This window comes from Papio anubis, chromosome 11 (assembly GCF_008728515.1).
Source record: "Papio anubis isolate 15944 chromosome 11, Panubis1.0, whole genome shotgun sequence".
Classification (NCBI taxonomy): domain Eukaryota; kingdom Metazoa; phylum Chordata; class Mammalia; order Primates; family Cercopithecidae; genus Papio; species Papio anubis.
The window spans coordinates 6,986,951-7,006,921 of record NC_044986.1 but is presented as its reverse complement, the minus strand read 5'-3'; the positions used below and the strand labels follow the sequence as shown (position 1 = coordinate 7,006,921).

The window sequence follows — 19,971 nt, the reverse complement described above, 5'->3', positions numbered from 1 at the left end:
CTATGGCACCATGGGATGAAGAAGAATGCACATGAGGAGAGAGCGGAGGGACAGTCAGAGCCCCCGGCCATGGGGTGGGGCCGTGGTGAGTGCCTCTGGGTCATAGAGTAATGTGCTTTTCATGCCAAGCCTAGAGTTTGTCTTCACACTCTAGGATGTGGATGCGAGGAATACCTCAGAGGATCTCAAGGAAAATCGTGATGAGTTAGATCTTCATTTTAAGAAAACAATTGTGGAAATCTGTCTGGAAGAAAGCCAGAAAGGTTGTGACTTGGAATTTGAGGCCCCCTGTCTTTAGGTTCCCATGGCATTCCCAACCAGAAATTGCTGGCTAAACTTCCAGTTCTGGCTTACTGGACGTGTCACGGCCATCTGATAAAATGTTTAAGAGTTAGAGATTTCTGGCAGGGCACAGTGCTTCACGCCTATAATCCCAGCACTTTGGGAGATTGAGACAGGAGGATGCTTGAGCCCAAGAGTTTGAGACCAGCTTAGGTGACAAAAGAGGCCTGTCTCCTATCCCCTGATTCCCTCATCTCTACCAAAATAAATAAATAAATAAGAAGAAGAAATTTAAAAGCTAGGCATTTCTGTATAAATAAGGAACATGCTATATGGTTGTGAACACTGCATGTCACCTCTGGGGAAAAAGAGTCACAAAAAATTAATGTTACGATTTGGTAAGTCATAAAAAATCAGAATATTTATCAGAGAAAGAAGGCCACAGTTCATGTCGTCATCTCAGGAGGAATGTCTGTTTCCTACAGGCTACTACCTTCCACAGTGAGGTCACACGTGGGAGGAGCCCTGTGGGGAGTCTTGGCCCCTGCTGCTCCCGCATCACTCCAGGTCTGTCTTATTTTCCATGCTCTAGACACACCTGCCTCCTCCCTGCACCTCCAGCCTCTTACACACTGGCTCGTCTCATGGCTGGTTCTTTAGAACTTATTGAAACAATTACCTTTCCTTCTTAGAAAGGGTTTTCCTGGCCAACCTATCAAAATCCACCTCCTCTCCTGGCCCCTAGAATACTTTGTTGTTTTTTTCTTAACACTTATCACAATGTGAATTTATTTAATTATGTTTCCCTTACTGTAATGTAAGCTGCAGGTGGCAGAAAGTGTGCCTGCCTTCTGCATTGGCTGCATGCCTAGCACCTGGCACATAATAGGTGCTCGGTTAAAAACTGGCCAAACAGAAAGAGGCAGGGAGCGAGAAGCCAATCTAAAAGTCTATATTCTGAGGCACAGCAGGCACCGTTGTTCTGCAAAAAATATTCTTAACGTGAGTATGCTTTGCATACTGAAGATACACGGCATGATTCAGTTCAAAATGAAAATCTTGACTTACTGATAATGAGGACAGATACACACATACACACCTTTGGCCAGAATGCCTATTCCCACGGCATGTATACACGTCCTCCCCATGGGGAACTCCTGCAAACAGGTACACACACGTAACAGACATTGACATGCACCACTTCTCACACAAGCTTTCGGGGTTACCCACCAAATATGAGTACATAGTGTAATTTTACGGCCATACACTGATGCCATAAACTATATGTTGAGATGAGCCCACTGGCGTTACAACAAAATGCTGTCTCCAACTCACCTAGGTTGTCATGCCCCTACATAATGTCACTCACCTGGAATTCTTTTAGTGCAGTGGGTATACGCCTGTCACCCACAGGGCTCTCATTCTGGAGGCAGAAACCCAGAAGAGTTGGGACAGCTACCTAATAATCATGGTTTTTCCTAGTTTTCTAAAAGATGATGCTTGTGATCCACAATTATCAGGTGGTATGCTTGGCCAGCAGCAGATGTGCCAGTTCCTCCTCCAACACACCTTGTGATGTCTGCCAGGTGGCTGGTGGGTAGGAAGGAGGAAGCTGGGGGTCACAAACCAGAGAAGACCTGAACTGGTCCACCCCAGGGGCAGGCCCATAGCCCTCAGGAGCTTGTCCCTCTGATCCCCTCCAGGAAGGTTGCCAGACACAAGACAGGACACATCCAGTTAAATTTGCATTTCAGATAAGCACCACATAGGTTAAAAATGAAAGTATGTCCCAAATATTGCATGAGACATATTTACACTAAAATTAAATACATTGTTTATTTGAAATCCAAATTTAATCAGGCATTCTGTACTTCTAACTTGCTAAATCTGGAAACTCTACCCCCAAGGAAAGTCTATATAATGGCTCCCATAATCCAAGAACCTTTAGATTATTCCATGTTTTTCTATTATTCATGTCTCTAAATATTTTAAATCAACTTTTTAAATAATGAAAGCCCACTCCTCTTTTACTGTATCTATTATGTTGTTTTTAATTTTGCTGACCAATAGCATGATGGAATTTTCTTTAATATCTTAAGTTTTCCTTCCAGAAAATATCAACACCACTATACTTGACTTGTACCTTGTATATTCAATTTGCAACAATGTCCATGAAACAACAATGTTAGAAATACGTGCACATTTGGCATTTGGGTCTTTTAATCAAACCAGCAATCTTTCTAAAAGCTCAGTTTCCAAGGTAAGTTCCCTAGATGGAAATCACCTTAGCATTACTCACATAAAGGCGGCCCACTGCAACCATTCCAGAAGTGACAGAGGATGTTCACAATCTCAACTGCTCTTCAAAAAATCTGCTTTCTATTATGAAAAATGATCTAAAAATAGTTCTATATAATACAAGGACCAAGCCATCTGTATGATCTCTTCAAAGAGCTCATATTTCCACAGATTTTTATCACTTTCCAACTGTTTCTACAAGCACTGAAATTTAAGGAAGTCATGTCAGTTTAGCAGATAGAATGCACCAAGATATTAAATTTAATCACTATTATTTCAATCATTTTATATTATTCTTTTACATCATAAAAGGCTCAAATCAAACATGTCAAAGTAAACAAAGTTTAGACTGCATTAAAACTCATGACAAGTGGGTTTTTAAGTTGCATAAATATATTTCTAGCAATAATCAATTCAAGGAAATCAATGTTAATTAAATAGACATAAATATAGAAAAATGCCCATCATTCATTCAGTTAAACTGAACATGGAAGTTGTGTATCTGGGATTGTAACCCCTGGTTTTTGTTCAAAAACTAATTTTCAGTAGATGCAAATAATGTTGGATCCCTCATCAGCACTGTCACATCAAAATTGGTTTGCATTTCATCTTCTTAAGAATAAAGCTTCCATTCTATAAGGACAGAGTTAGCATTAAAGTGAGTAGAGGCAACCCTTGAATGAAAGAATACCAAAGCAGCTAATGTGATTTAAAAGCTTTGGCAGTCTCAGAGCGGAGAGAAGAAGAAAAGGAACTCACCTTGGAGTCGAAGCTCTTCTCTGGGATCCAGAGGTCTCCACTCCGAACAGAGACACTGACAACTTCATCAGCTCCTCCTTGGTCCCATAAGCTCACCCCTGAATCAAAAGGAAAACAGTCCCATATTTCACTCTAGTCAGGAAAAGTTTGGCATCAGAAGCTTATTACATAAATGACACAGTGAAAATATTTGGAAGTTAAATAAGCCCAGGGAAACACTAGAACCCATTAAGTCATGATAAGTGTTAAAACTGCTGAATTCTCTGTCAATCTAACCATGAAAATTTTGTAACTTAAAGAAAACAAAAGTTAATTAATTTGTTCCTTCAAGACCTATAACATGTGCTGGGGTATTATCATAGACAAGATATATAATTCAGTCCTTAGACAAGCAACAAAAATGCAAAAGTGACTTTTTTGAAATGATGAATTGATACTTATTTAAGATCTGCTCTGTATTAAAAGTCACAAGGCTTTAGCTGTATTAAGACTAAATCCATTTATTTAAGTCCCAGCGAATCTGTTAAACATAATGCCAATTCTCCTCTCTGCACTTACGGAGTCTAATTTTATATGCTTTAGTAAGTGATTCTATAGACAAAATTAATTTTCCAGTTCAGACTGACTAGACCGGTTTATGTTTTAAAAAAAAATCAAGTCATTCAATAAACTATTATACGATCTTGTTTCTTGGGGTCCTGTCTGTTGAACCAGTTAATATACCGACACAGGTTCAATTTAGCCCCATTTCCATAAACAATCCTAATGGAAAGTATAACATTTTTCTCTTCTGGAGGGTGTATCACTTTCTCAACAAATACGCTAATTTCTCTGGGCTTGCTCTCCTATGAGGTCATGTTCCTGCTATTTGGTTTGACCACAGTATATCCCTCAAGGTGAAGGATGGGACCAGATTCCCTCACATGTTATTCGCATTTCTTCAAGCAGGACTCATAATTTTCAGACCTGAGTCATAATAGCACAGTTTTAAGTTACTAAAGAGTTCACATTTATTGGGCACAAATGGTATTGAAATTTTAATCCTAGACATTTTACAGTTCCCCAAATACTTTTAAATCCACACCATTTTATCATGCTCAATGTGGAAGTCTGCAGTTATATTCAGGTTACCAAAGGATTACTACTCGCGTAGTCACTGTCTGAAACAGCCTCTGAGAAATTCTCAAGCTGGTCACAGAACATTTAAAACTCTCAGGTGCTGAGGACCAAGGGGACAAGGGACAGGAATGAACTGAAAGTCCGAAACACAGCCAATGGGAGAGGGCTGAGCTGCGCCTCTCGGCCGCATGGGGAAGGAAGGAGGGAGGGGACTATGGGCCCAGGACGTGTCATCTTCAGTGTGGGGATGGGCTGAGTCTTCAGGGATGAACTTGCATTCAAGCGAGAAGGGTTCTGGTGGAGCAAGCAGAGGTGCTGGCTCTGATGGCGATATCTGTGACATCTGTGGAGGGCTGCCTGGAGGTAAAGAGTCGACTCTCTGAATGGGAGGCATCAGAAGTCCTTCTCCTGGCTGCAGGGGTGCAACCACTGGCACCATGGAGATCTTGAGTAAGTGTGTCTCCCTCCTCCTGTCACTTGAGCCCATGCCTTCCATGTGCTCAAAGGCAGAATAGCGCAGGCTTTGGAGGAAGTCGCACCCCGCAGCAGCACCAGCTCTACCACACATCAGCTGCGGGGCCGTGGTCCAGTTGCATCTCACGTTTACTCACCATTCACCAAGTATTCAACTCTCTACCTGGGAACGGGTACTCTTGTCAGTGACTCTAGACCTGATGCCTTCTGCCCCAAAGTGAGCCAGCTCCCTCTGTCTATACTACTGACACCCTCATCTCCTGAGCACAGCTTCATCCCAGAAGGCTTGCCTCTCTCTCCGTCCTGTGCATTTCAGAGGGGCACGTAGAGAAAGCTACCCTCAGGACTTGCATTCTTGTACTGGGAGAGAAACGATGAAAACAAGACCAGTTCAGAGAGCAACAAGTGTGTGAAACAGCAGGACCACAGCAACTCTGTTAAAACCGTAACCTTCCTGTAAATCAAACATTATTTCAAACTTGAAAAATTAAGAAGAAAACCAGGGAGACAGCAGAATGGCTGGGGATGGTACTTCTGAAGGACAGGTCAGGAAAGTCCCCCTTTTTTGTTAGGAATGGGGAGCTTATAAGCTGAGAACTGACAAAGAGAAGCCTCCAGCTCCACATATAGCCACGAGGACAGACAGCAGCAGAGGGAGCGCAAGACTTTCCTTTCCATAAAATGAGACAGAGCGTGGTGAGCCCGAGGGAAATCACATGACGTGTGAGGGGCACATGGACCGGTTTCAACGGCACCTTTCTTGAAGCTTTGCCAAGACCTGGGTCTCTTGCTCAGGACCTCACGGGATTCACACATTGGGATGCAAAGAAACAAAGTGAGTTCTGATCCAGCTATACAGCTCCTGCAGAGGCCGACTACAGAGTGCAATTAACTGAACTTATAAGACAGCTGTCATGTTATTGGAATTGGATTAAGGCAGCTTTAAAATACTAGCAATTATGGAGTGAAAACGGGAGATCCATCTGAACTTTCCCTTCACCTGCCGAAAACCACACCACGCGGTGAGTTACCATGGGCATCGGTGTAGTCTTTGGAAAGTCAGCTAAAACTGTCAAAAAAGTGATCACGAGCATTTTAAAATATCCTCCACATAAACAAACCAATTTAATTATAAGGTACTCCTGGCAGTGCTGAGTTTCCAACACAAGTGAATTGTGAAATTGAGTAACCACGAATCAATCCTATTGCCAAGGGTCTGTTAAATTGGGCAGAGAAAGAGTTCTAAAACTAGAATCCTGTATCACCCCCAACCCAACCTCAGCAATGGGGAGGATGGGATGGTTTCCATGGGTATTCCAGCCACACTTCCAAAAGACCTGGAAAGTTTTCACCCAGGCCTCAGATGCCTGCAGGAAAAGTCTTTGCACTTAATAGACTTTCCTTGAGAAGCTGTATGTGTGAGGAGGAAGGAGATAATGCGTGAAATCCGGGTCTTCTAGTTGAACCGTTTGCAGGTGCTCCTGCAGGGAGAGCTGTAGGAGAGGCAGCAACTTCACATCTTGACTTTGGGGAAGTTCAGGAGGTGTTGGTGGGGCCTCCTGTTGGATAATCAGGGTGAGGCTACAGAAACCAACTGTAAAGAACATCTTCCATCCTCTGGACTGTTTCTTCCAAGGCTCTTAGTGGCTGAGAAAGACACCGTTATTTAGTTTCCTGAAGGCAAAATATTCCAACTACTGAAACATTTCCTGTTTTACCTACATACTCCAGCATCTTAATCCAAAAGGAGCCCTTTTTGGCAAATATGTTTTCCTTGAAGAGGCTTTATTTCCAAACATTCGAAGGAGAATTTAGAAGCAGGCTGTGGCAGCCTTGTAGAATGTGGTGCAACCTTTTTGAGAAATTGAGTAACTGCACTATTTGCTGAGTACAGTATTTATTATCTATGTACATGGATAATGAAGCCATCTCTCAGCTTTTTAATTGGCTGCACAACATCCCCTCAGCAGTATCTGTAGTCAGAAGACCGTTTCTTATGAGCTTTTCTTATGTATTTATACATTGGTATTTCCTTTAGATGATGCAAATAAAAATTTTATTTCTACTGCAAGGATAGACAGAATAAATTATACACAGCTGTGAGGCATCAGAATATATTTTATAGAGTGATCTTATTGATAAATTATAAACGCGGGAGCTGAATGATGGATACATTCAAGCCCGAGAAACCCGGGGAAAAAATATGACCCTATAAAATACACAGTTTGCATATATTTTATTTTTCATAATATATATTTGGGCATCAATAGAACTCATAGTTACCTAAATAAGAAATGTGGATAGATTATACTGGGCAGGAAGTTCCAGGTTTTTTGCCACTGGGTAACCTGACACACTGCTTGCAGTTTTGATAAAATGGCCAGTTTGCTTCAGCCTCAGAGTGGAAAAACACATATTAGATTGTTCGTCTCTGATGGTTATCTGCTGTGATCATCAGCTGTGCTTTCCCATGGGAAGTGTGTGTCTGCTTTGCTTGTCTCGTCTTCTGACTTTGTCATTTTCAGATCTGATTCAGGCTGGTCAAGATTGCAATGAAAGTTTTTAAGGTTATGGGAAACCAGGCAAAGAAGAAACCTCTCAAAGTGACTCCAGATCTTCCCCTCACGTCACCCAGAGGCTGGCTGCCTGCATGAGTCCTGCCCCATCCTTGCTCTAGCCAACCTTCCTTTGGTAGCTTATGAAGGGAAACAGGAAAGGCTAACCAAGTCCACACCACCCTGATGCCCACACCCGCAAGCTTCATTTCACAAGAGGTGGAGACTGATGCAGTAGCTCGAAGACACATACAGTGACGAGGAGATGTCTTGGAGCCACAAGACCCAACCCTGGTCCTGACTCCTCCTTGATTTATTTCCATTTGTCAAAGTCTGACATCTGAGGCTCTACCCTCCACAAAATGAAAACTGTACTCTCTCCTCTAAGATTCTCATTAGGTTAAGGAAGCTCAAATACGTCAACATAGTAAAGGGATTTGAAAAGCTTAATGCATGAAATCAGTCTCATATCAGAATCCAAGTTTCTAGACTTTGAGGCCGTGTCCGTTTAACCAAACCACACTATTGGTGTGAAAATCACAACACCATACTGATTGTTTGAAAATGCCAGTGTGTAAGTGGGTGCCAGTGGGAATCGTCCTAAGCCACCCAGTGGGTCATTGAGGAAACGAACTCTGATGAGATCATTAGTCAAGAGAAACTTAAATATCACACCTGGAGTTCTGGTTTGAAAGGGAAACCATTATCAACACCTATGTGAACTTTAAAATGGAGAATCAATCTGAGATGCAAAAAGTAGAATTAAGATAAACATTATTTTGAAAAATCTAAGTGAAAGCAAAAAGTTGAGGCGGCCATTTGCAAAGAAGCCAGGGACAAGGTTTTGGAAACTGATTAAGTAATTTTTTTTTAGCCCCTGAATATCCGAGACCTAAAGAAAATCTTACAGAACTAAGCAACTCCTTGTCTCAGGGCAATATGTTGGTGATGCTCCGATAAACAACAGCAAGATTTCCTTGGTTCAGATTCACATTTTCCATCTTAGCCAAATAATGATGTAATTCTTTCATTTTAGCTGCATGCTCCCTACATGTAAATTAGTGATGCAATTTTAAAATAACATAAGTGAAGGATCCGCAAAAGAACCAGTGGCAAAAGTTAAGCTGAAAAGAGTTGCTTTATAATGGAGAAACCTGACAAACCCTACTTTAGCCAGACGGTCAAGGTCAACATCAACAGTGATAAGTCCTATGGATGGTACGGCCCTTGACGTGATGTGATGATAGTGACGCTTCCATCTGTGATCTTCTCCTTCAAAATCCACAGCCCCTGTCTAACCATGAGATAAATTCCCAAAGAGGAACACTCTAAAATATACCAACCAGTAATCCTCAAAACTGTCAACATCATCACAAAAAGGACAGTCTGAGGTACTGTCACAGATAAGATGAACCTAAGGAGACATGACAACTAAATGTAATGTGGTATCCTGGATGGGACTGAGCAACAGAAAAAATGCACTCAGTAAGAACCAATGAATAAAGTATCAACCTAATTTAAACTATGCTAATATTGGTTTACTAACTGTAACAAATGTACAATACGAAGGTAAGATGTTAAGAATAGGGGAAATGGGATGTGGAGTGTCTGGAAACCATCTGTTCTAGCTTTGCAATTTTTCTGTCACTCTAAAATCGTTCTAAAAATGAAGTCTACTAAGAATAACTTTTAAAATGTAATCGGAATTTTGCAAGAATAATTATGACATTCTGGAGCAGTTCAGTACATATCAAAAGGCTCAGGGATGACTGGTTATCACTGGGGGCTCTGAATACCAGAAAGTTGGCACGTTTACCATTCACTGCTCTTCCGACATTGCTATTTGCTCAGACAGAAGATGCGGTACCTGCAGGCAAGCTGAAACCTTGTCACTGACAGGGTTTCCTGGAGTAGGAAAAGGGAGGCATGTGAAAATAATTGATTCTCAAGCAGCTGAAAGGGCCTTCTGAGTACTCCAGCATATTCTAGAAAACACAGAAACAGCAAGTTGAAATAAAAACTTAAAATTTTTTGCATCATTGGCTACAAGGGTCCCGGATGCCAGAAAAGTGAAAGGGAGAAACTGACACTTGGTTTGGGAAGGTGACACCAAGTGACACATGCATAAACACATTGATAAAACCGTGTCAAGACAGAACACAGCTTCTCTCAGAGTCTAAGATTGTAGCTACCACGCTGGCAGGCTGAATTACGAAGACGTAGGCAGATGTAGGAGAAGCAGCATAGTATTTTGAGTCAGAAGACACGTCCTGCACCCACCACACACTCTCAATGATCCTGGGCAAGTTACTCGCATTCCTTGCGATTCAGATCCTTGATGAGTGGAGCTGAGCTATGGAACACCATCTGCCACAGAGGGCCGGCAAGAGGATCAAATGAGATCATGGATGCAAACGTGTACATGGTGTATTAGTCAGGTTTTCCAGAACCAATAGAATACGTGTATATAAAACAGGGAGTTTATTAGGAAGAACTGGCTCACACAATTACAAGGCGAAGTCCCAGGACAAGCCATCTGCAAGCTGGGAAAGACAGAAGCTGGTAGTGGCTCCGTCAAAGCCCGAAAGCCTCAAAACCAGGGAAGCCGACAGTGCAGCCTTCAGTCTGCAGCCAAAGGTTTGGAAGCCACTGGTATAAGTCCCAGAGTCTGAAGTCTCAGTCCCTGAAGTCTGATGTCCCAGGGCAGGAGGAATAGGAAGAAGAAAGAGAGCCAGAAGGCTCAGCAAGCAAGCTTATCCCACCTTCCTCTGCCTGTTTTGAAGTCACTGGTGCAAGTCCCAGAGTCCAAAGGCCAAAGAACCTGGAGTCTGATGTCCAAGGGCAGGAGGAGTGGGAGGAAGCATCCAGCACAGAAAAAGAAGGAAATCAGAAGCCTCAGCAAGCCAGATCATCTTACCTTCCTCCACCTGCTTTGTTCCAGCCGTGCTGGCAGCAGATGGGAGGCTGCCCACCCATCCTGGGAAAGGAAGGGTCTTCCTCTCCCAGGCCACCAACTCAAATGCCAGTCTCCTCTGGCAACACCCTCACAGACACACCCAGAAACAATACTTTATCAACCATGTAGGCAACCCTCCATCCAATCAAGCTGACACCTAATATTAACCATCACAGATGGATATCGTTTAGTTTAGGTTGTTATTTTTGTTTTTTCCTAATCCCTCATTGGAAAGAAACACACCAAAATGCTCTTGCTGGCTTTCTTTCAGTGCTGGGGCTATGAATTCATTATATTTTTCTTCTTTATGCTTGTATGTATTTCTGGCTTTTCTATAATTGGCACATATTACTTTTATGATGAAAAAATAAACTTAAAAAAATCATTTGGACTCATGATGACAAAACAACAGTTCTCCTGGCACCACAGACACACAGCCTTGGGCGTGTTAGAGGACAGAGCCATTTGGAAATAAAAGCAATCAAGTGCTATGGAACAATTACAATTTGGAAAAGATGTTTTATATGTCATTTTGAAATTCAAAGAAAGCTAGTTACGGCTTCTCATAAATGTCTAAATAGATTCATACACCAAGCACGAGCTGTCTCTACTACACATAAACATAACTGTTCATGCCTATGGTGCCTCCCAGCTGTGGGAAGCAAAGTCACTTACAACAGTAACTTACATTTTTATACCCCTGTTACTGGTCAGTGGGATACTAATCCCGTTTGACACACTGTGAGACTAAACTATAGAGCTGTATAGGTTTTTCTCAAAGTTGCCCAATAATATAAATGGCGGAATTAATGGCAAAACCCAAATCCTCTGCATGTCAAATACATACAATCACTTTGTAACACTTTTGCAGAGGGTCAGAATTCTTCAATGTTTACCTTGCAAGAAATGATGTAAGGGGAAAATGAAACTAATGATTAAAACCTAGGAATAATTTTTGGATCTTGACAGCAAAAGAAGAATGGAACCTTGTATATTTCATTAAGTCTTGCAAACTTATTGAATGGAATTAAACAACAATGAAAAACAAGTCATTCTGCATCTACATTAAAGCCCCAGCTCCACGTAACGGCATTCTCTCACATCCCTCCTGCTTCACTGGGTATCTGTGACCACCTTCTGCCAAAATACACACCAACTTGGGCAGCACTCTGTGATTCTGGATTTCTTCCCCTCCTCTGCCCGGGTCTTGCCTCCTCCACTTGAACATTCCCCAAGTCTCCGTTCTTGGCCATCTTCCCTCTCTACCCTTACTGTTCCCCAGAGAACTCATTAATTTTTAAGCTGATGTTACCCAAATCAATATTTTCTTCCCATCTGGCCACTTCACCCAAGCACAGTCTATATTTTATCTACAGGACATGTTAATTTCAATGTCTCATCACCATCACCACCTCACATTCAACGTGTTTAAAAATCAAAGGTTTTTAATCTTCACCCCCCAGCGAAAAACCAACACATTTTCAATCATACATGAGTTGTCAATACCCCATCCACATTCATCACCCTTTATTAAGCCACGTGTCTGGATGACTGACTTCTTTGACAGAGTCCTCTTCCTGTAAAACTCCAGTTGGTCGTTTTGTGCTTTGCTTTTGTTCTTTTGTCTTCTAAAAGATGCTTCCAGTTCTTAACTGAATACTTCTAGATAGCCTCATCATCTGCAAGTTCTCCCTCTTCCAATCTTAAAGGGGAGGGACATTTAACAAGAGCAAACATCTATAACAGGTTTCTCATCAAGAGAACATGAATGTGAAAACCCCAAGGCAGTAGAGTGCTTTGTAGGTTCCAGGAACAGCCAGGCAGTCAGTATGGCTAAGATGGAGTGAGAGAGGGGATGCAGAGAGGGAGGAGCAGAAGTCGAGGTGGTAGGCAAGGCCCAGACTGTGGCGAGCCTTTCAAGGCAGGAAAATTAGATTTTATTTGAGTGAAGTGGGAAGTCATTCTAGGGCTTTTTTTTTTTTTTTTTTTTTTTTTTTTTTTTTGAGATGGAGTCTTGCTCTGTCACCCAGGCTGGAGTGCAGTAGCATGATCTCAGTTCACTGCAACCTCTGCCTCCTGTGTTCAAGTGATTCTCCTGCTTCAGCCTCCTGAGTAGCTGGGACTACAGGTACATGCCACCACACCCAGTGAATTTTTGTATTTTTAGTAGAGACAGGGTTTCACCATGTTGGCCAGGATGGTCTCGATCTCTTGACCTCGTGATCCACCCGCCTCGGCCTCCCAAAGTGCTGGGATTACAGGTGTGAACCACCGCGCCCAGCCCCAGTCTAGGGCTTTTAAACAGACTAACTGTGACCCATAATGGACACGTACTCTGCCTAAGAATGGATTGTATAAAGCCTGAAGAATGGATGAATGAGAACTATTCATAAGGCAAACACGGAGTGTTGAACATAGATTACATAATCAAGAAATAGTTATTGATTATAATGAATGCTAAATGAACAACTGCTATGCAAGCAAGCCCCATTCTAATCTTTTATAAGCTTACCTTGTTTAAGCCTGACAACAACCCTATGATATTTATCTCCATGTCATAGATGATGGAACTGAGGCACAGAAGTTAAGCAACTTGCCCAGGATCACACAAATCATGAAGCCAGGTGGCTGACCCACACAGCCACATTACAGAATGCTGTGCTCATAATCCTACTGTGTGATAAATAAACAATCATGCTGGTTAGGAAACACTTGAAGTATAATTCACATGCTTTCCTAAGTTCTGGAAAACCTCATGTCCTGATAGCACCATCTTGCTCTCTCTACTGCCACCATACTGACCACCCTCCTGACCCCTTAATAATGCCCAGCTATGTCCTACCTCATGGCCTTTTTTTTTTTTTTTTGAGATGGAGTCTCGCTCTGTTGCCCAGGCTGGAGTGCAGTGGTGCGATCTCAGCTTACTGAAAGCTCCACCTCCTGGGTTCAAGCAATTCTCTGCCTCAGCGTCCCGACTAGCTGGGTTTATAGGTGCCCCCACTATGCCCAGCTCATTTCTTTTTTGTATTTTTAGTAGAGACAGAGTTTCACCATCTTGGCCAGGCTGGTCTTGAACTCCTGACCTCATGTTCCACCTGCCTCGGCCTCTCAAAGTGCTGGGATTACAGGCGTGAGCCACTGCGCCCAGCCATGGCCTTTGCATTTGTTGTGCCCTCTACATAGAATACTCTACTGTCAAACCTTCACATGCCCCCAAACCTTGTTATTCAAGTCTCTGCTCAAATGTTACCCCTCAGAGAGTCTTCCCTATTTAAATACTTTTCCTCCCAACCCAAGTTGCTTCCCGGCCCATCATCCTTTATGCTGCCTACAGCAACTATCAGTATCAAATCGTGTTTTATTTATTTACCTCTGTCTGTCTCTACCACCCCTCCATCAAAAATAGGAATAACAAGAAATAGGGGCCTTGTCTATCAAATTTACTGCTGTATCTTCATGTGCAGACAAATATTTGTGCAATGAATTATCATCAAACAAATTAAAAATTTCCATGGCCTCATTGTGATCATGATGAGACAGGGATGGGGTCCAGGGCTTTGTTCTCATGGACACTCTGATGGGTGATTGACTTTTAGCTCACCCAGCAATGTCTGGTTCCTCGCAGGTGGATGCACACAACCAAATCCACATGAGCCTTATTTATAAGCCAGAATTCCAATTTGCTTATTTTTAATGAGAAAGAACTGCCAAGTCAACCAGAGTCCTCGTCTAAAACATTTTGTTCATTATCTACCCAGCAGGAAAGCTTCCTTGAGAACCCAAATTAAGAGAAGAACAGAGAACTAAGGGACCATAATAGCAATTGTCATCATGGTAGCCTGATATTTCCTCCTGTTTAAGGATCCATGCCTGCTACATTAGCCGAGGGGAAGCTAAACCCCAGCACGTACGTGGCTACACACCAGAAGGCAGTGGACACAAGTTGATGATTTGAATTTGAAATGTATTTTCTATAGACTCGGTTAGTTTTTGAAGGCTAGCTCTTAAATGCCTTTTAACTCATATAGTTGACTTTCATATCACCATTTAGAACATTTCATTTTCTTTATGAGAAAAATGCACTTTGACTTCTAATGTGGGCAATAGTTTCTATATCTGAAACCTCGTGTGTTTTTATGGGAAAATAGAACCTGAATTCCAAAAGACAACAAGAAGCGGCATATCCTGTGTCCCATGCCCGACAGCAGGAATGTTCATTTCCCTTTTTCCCCACCTGCTGGACACCCAATTGCAGGGACTTCTGTGGCTTGGGCAGGATACAGGTGGGGAACAGGGTGAGATGGGGAATAAGGTGGGACTTCAAGTGCTGTGATGATTGGAATCACAAAGTTAGGGGACACCTGCCTAAGTTCCAATAGCCAAGGAGAAAATGTGGCTATCTAGAGATAAGTGCTGACATGATTTTTACAACCTTTGATTTTCTAGCCATTGACTTTGGCCATTGAATTTGGAGGACCCAAATGGGCAATCCTAATTTAAATAGTCAAACAGGATAAACAAAACTATTACAATTTAGAATTAGCATCCTGAAGAACTTTTAATTCTATTCAATTTGACAGATATTTATTAGGCATATAGATTGACCCAGGAACATTTTAAATAATTCTAATTAGAATTTTTTTTTTTTTTGTTCTCAGTGTTTGAAACTAAGCAGTGTACTTAACTGTTTAAATCCTTGCCTCATCTTACATAGAGAAGAGTAAAGAAAACTGTTCGTTTTAGGAACTTCTAAATAATTTCCTCTCAAGAATACCCACCTTGACTCTGATCTATTCCCACAGACAAGAGAACTGGCCCAATCCAGTATTGGCTGGCAGGTCTCTTATCAGAACAAGAACATTTGTGGGCTGAGAACATTGCCTTGGTTTAAAATCCATGCTAATTATGCATTAATTGTTCTAAATGGATTTTCACTTCTCTGCAAGATGAACACTTAATATGTCATCCAAGCGCCCAGTTTTTCTCCTTTCGGTGTCTGATCGCGCAGTGTAGCACCATAAATCAACAAGTGAATCCACTGATGAGGGCTGGAGGGAGGGTGGAGGGCTGGGGAATGGGCAGGGCTCCCTCCTCCTCTCCGCTGGACCTGAAATGTGACTAGTTTCCCTTCATTCAGCAACGACCAGGCACTGGCAAGTTGACAACTCAATAGCCAATCATTATAAAGAGAAAGCCCTACAAATACTGTTTGGCCACTTATAAAGAAAACAAATTTCTTTGTTGTTTTAATGTGCATTTACTTATCACTGAAATTGAGCCTTCTCATATTTTCATCAGTTATTTTTGTTTCTTAATTTGGGGATTATTTGCTCATATTTATTGCCAATTTTTAATTAGTCTATTTTTCTCTTATTTATTTGAAACTTTATGTGTTAAGAATATTAAACAGGTTTATTTCTAAAACAAACTTCTGGGTCACCCTGAATCCTGCCCTGAGAGTGGAGGCTGGGAGTCACACATCCAGTGACGAATTCTCTACTGCTGCTCAGAAATGGGGTACGGATGTACAGGCTGAAAGTCAACAGCATTTCAGGTTTCCATGGGAGTCTAGAATAACAACTTCCAGTGAGCTCTGCCTTTCACCAAAGGTGGGACCTTCACAGTACAGGGTGCTTAACCCCTGAGACAATTGAGAAAGGAGAGGATTTGTGGAAAGCCTTTGTCTTAGCACCTGTACATTGAGTGCTCAATTAGAAGCTACCATGCTACCTACAGAGAGAAGAGAAAAAGAGAAACCTCTTCTGAATGTCAGTAGCCTGGAGGCTCCTCCCTGGATGTTTTCTTAAATTAGACTGGATCCTGCCTACAGGGAGCATAGAGTCTGGTAAAGAAAGGGATAGTGCCTGTAAGAGCAATCGGAGTTGGGCTAGAAACCTGATTGCAGTTGAGGCAGGACGTCTTCACAACATGGGTGCCGATGGTATCAGGCTTTGAATGGGTAGGATCTGGGCATTCATGTGGGAGGATGGGGGAGGGAGAGGAAGTTTCTTGTATGGAAAAGAGAAGGGGTCCAAGCATGCCTTTCCGAGTTATCCCTTCACCTCCCTGTTCTGCCTATACAACATTGGACAAATGCAAAAGGGGGAGATGACAGAGAACAAAGGCATATGGGGAGAAAAAAGTATTCAACGAGCACAGTCCGAAGTGCAGTAGATGTGATCTATGTCCGCTTTGTTCTAACAGAACACTCTTTTTATTCTGCAGAAGGACTGGACTGAGATTTCCTCCGTCTCTGTGCCACGTGGACTTGCAAACTCACAGAGCCTTCATCACTGAGGAATGTTCTTTGACAGTCACTGTTTATGAGAGTGAACCATAAATTGGGATCCAAGTAGAATGATCAAATTTAGCAAATAAAAATATAGAACTTCCAGTTAAATCTAATTTCAGATAGACAATGAATAATACTTTAGGATAAATACGTCCCATGCAATACTGAGGATATAATTACATTAAGAAAAAATTCATTGTTTATCTGAAATTCAGATTCAACTGGGAGTCCTGTTTTACCTGGCAACCCTAGGTCCAGGCTTCCTTGAATGGTTCACAGGCCCACAAAGCCAATATGTTTCGAGAAATTCTTAGGAAAAACGTTCTAGTTTGAAAATTTGAAGTTAACATGAGAATGCTTTACATGTAATTATTCTAGATAACTTCAGAGTGTACAGCACTATTTTCTGTGGCACAGAATTTGAGACCAAATAACCTAGTGACATATTTGAGGGGGAAAAGGGTCCTATGCTCACTGGAGAACACACCAGCAATTGGATCCTCTTTATCTCCCAGCTTCTCCAACCCAACTGCTGGAAGACAAAGTCTATACACAATAAAGTGTTTCATTCAGGGGCCCACATGACTCCATCTGTCACCAAAGCACATGTTTGGCACGAACTGAAAGCCAAAAGCAGTCTAACAAATATTTCAAAACTGAATTTATATCTTTCTAACACATGGTTTATATAGGAGGTAATACCTAGAGAGCTTTGCAGTTCTCAAATAATATCCTGGCTCAACTACAAATGATGTCTGTAGCAGACCACAATACCAAAATTATTTGCTTTTAAAATATGTTAAAGAAAGCTAAGTTTATGAGGGGGCTGGTGCCGGAGATGCCTGTTTTAGTATGCAATTGTTATAAAATAAGAGATAGGAATCCAAATGTATCTACTATAAACCAAACATTTGCATAATTCCTTATATGAAGAGGAAATTTCCCTCTAAATGTCCAATTGAGAATGAAATTATCAAGGGAAGTAACTCCTATTTTAATAAACTTTCAACGTCCCTTACAGGCTCAACTATCTGCGTATCTCCTCCATCTAGGTAAACTGTTTGGACACCAGATCTATGAGATCTATAACAATGAAGATACTATTACATTTATCTCTGCTAAGCAGAAAAAGATCACATAATGGAATTCTCCGTGTGCAGAAACACACAGGTATGCTGGCTTGCTCTTCAGGCACGGGTTTTCTCCATAAGACAAATTTCTAGATGGAAAATGAATATGATTGAAATCCAGATATTTGTCTTTAGAGCCAAGAAGCCACATAGTAGACTTTGTTTCCTTTTCGTCTTTCCTCCAACTCTGTGATTGCACACGGACACAGCTTCCACCGAAGAGAGAGCTGAGGGTACTTGTCACTGGCCGGCCAATGATATTCTCAAAAATATTTCAATGCTCTCCCCATCCCCAAGAAGAAGCTGGAAAAAAATTGAAACAACTAAAACAAAGCAGCGTCCACACACCGACTTTTCCAGCGTGTCCTAAAGATTACTTTTCATGTCAAGGGCCGGGTGGGGAGCAAAGAAATTGTCAAACTGATTTTCTGTGGAATCAAGCAATTTGTATTTTTCAACTTGACAGTATCAGCATAAATCAGAGCCACATGGAGAGAAACTCTCCTCTTGAAAATACACATCCACACACAGAGTCAGCCAAGCCCGAGTAAAGCAAGTTCTCTACAAGGCTGACTTTGAGAAAGGGAGGAAGAGGGGAGAGGACTTCAGCCCCAGGGACAGAGACAGTTGCCTGGGCATGGCCACCACAACCAGACTCACTTGACCCTGTCAACTCCATCATTCTAGGAGGTTCCTGCTCCACAGCCTGACTCCATCTGTCTCTTGGAGCATTTTCTGCAGTGACCTGCGTGTGTGAGCAGTTGTGTCTGCTGTAAATGGCAGTCTTGTGTTGGATGGCTTCCAGTTGCCAGGCACTTGACAGTTTACAAAGTGCTTCCCACATGTGTCACCTCACGTCGGTGCACAAGAACGCCACAGTAGGTTTGATTCATCCCATTCTATTGAGCAGGAGATAGGGTGGGTGGGAAGTGAGCCTTGGAGGCCGGGCACCTGGCCAGAATGCACGCCTCTGGCAGTGGGCAGAGCTCAGGCTCACATCCAGGGCTCTGCCTTGCCATGGGCACCTCAGATCCAGAGTATCCTGTGACCTGAACTGCTGCCGACCTCCAGAGCCCTGCCTGTTCCCCCGTCCAGGCTCTCCTGCACGGCACCTTTGCTCACGCTGGTCTTCCATCAGTCTGGGCCATGTTTCCCCACTGCAGTGTACCCATATCGGCTATGTAGTGAAATGAAGCAGGGTGTGGAAAGCAGGCCATGGCCAGGATTTCAAGCAAAGCTAGGCTGTGGCAGAGGTGCCCATGGGCAGTGCCCTCAGCCCGGAGGCCCAGACCCCACCTGTTCAGCCCAAAGCTGGCACCAGACAACCTGTGCCCCATCCCGCCCTTCCCTTCTGTCCCGACTTCCCCCTTCAGTCGTGGCTTTCCTGCAGCTGTCCGGACCTCACCAGATGTGGCCCAGTTGTGACCGGCTTCTGGCAGCTCTGTCTTCTGCCAGTGCCATCCAAATCAAGAGGGTTCCCACTGGATAGGCCGGTTCTTGACCTCACTGGTGGTCACCACCCTGTATGCTTGAGCTACAGTGGATCCCTGTCTGAAGCCTTCTGCAAGAAACGATCCCTCCTGCTCTGGTCCTCTGGTGCTGGATTTCCCCGCCTGACACAGAGCCCATGCATGTCCTGTGCTTACTACCTGGCCACACAGGAGGGGAGCTGACTCCTTGCGAGAGAGACTGCTGCTTCTTCTCCTTGGATTCCTCAGCATCACACCTTGGACCTCCCACAAGCTAAATCAACATGTTGAATAGATGTGATAGAGAAGCGGGAGGTCCGGAAGCCCTCCAGTGACCTGCATGAAAATGCTCCCTGGTTGATGGGTTTGGATCCAGGATCCAGGAACAAATCTCAAACCTCCTCATCAACAAGGCAATGCCTTCAACTGTGCATTGCTCTCCCTGTACCCCCACCCCCAGTGAGAGGCCCTGAGCCCCCAAAGCCCCCAACTCCAGCACTCAGCCCTCACCCGGCCTTTGGACACACACAGGAGGAGTGGACTGAGAAAGTACTCTCGAGGCACTATAGGACTCTGGCCTCATCCCCTCTGCTTTAGACAAAGACTCACTGAGTTGTTCAGGGCCTTCACTGAAGAC

General features: G+C 42.9%; 1 protein-coding gene across 1 annotated transcript in view; it reads right to left on the bottom strand.

The window, feature by feature from the left end:
* ADAM12 (ADAM metallopeptidase domain 12) overlaps positions 1-19,971 on the bottom strand; it is a 374,618-nt gene that overhangs the window by 317,499 nt on the left and 37,148 nt on the right. The window contains exon 2 of the mRNA XM_021944084.2: positions 3,340-3,437. Within this exon, the coding sequence (XP_021799776.2) occupies positions 3,340-3,437 (98 nt within the window). The remainder of the gene's footprint in view (positions 1-3,339; positions 3,438-19,971) is intronic.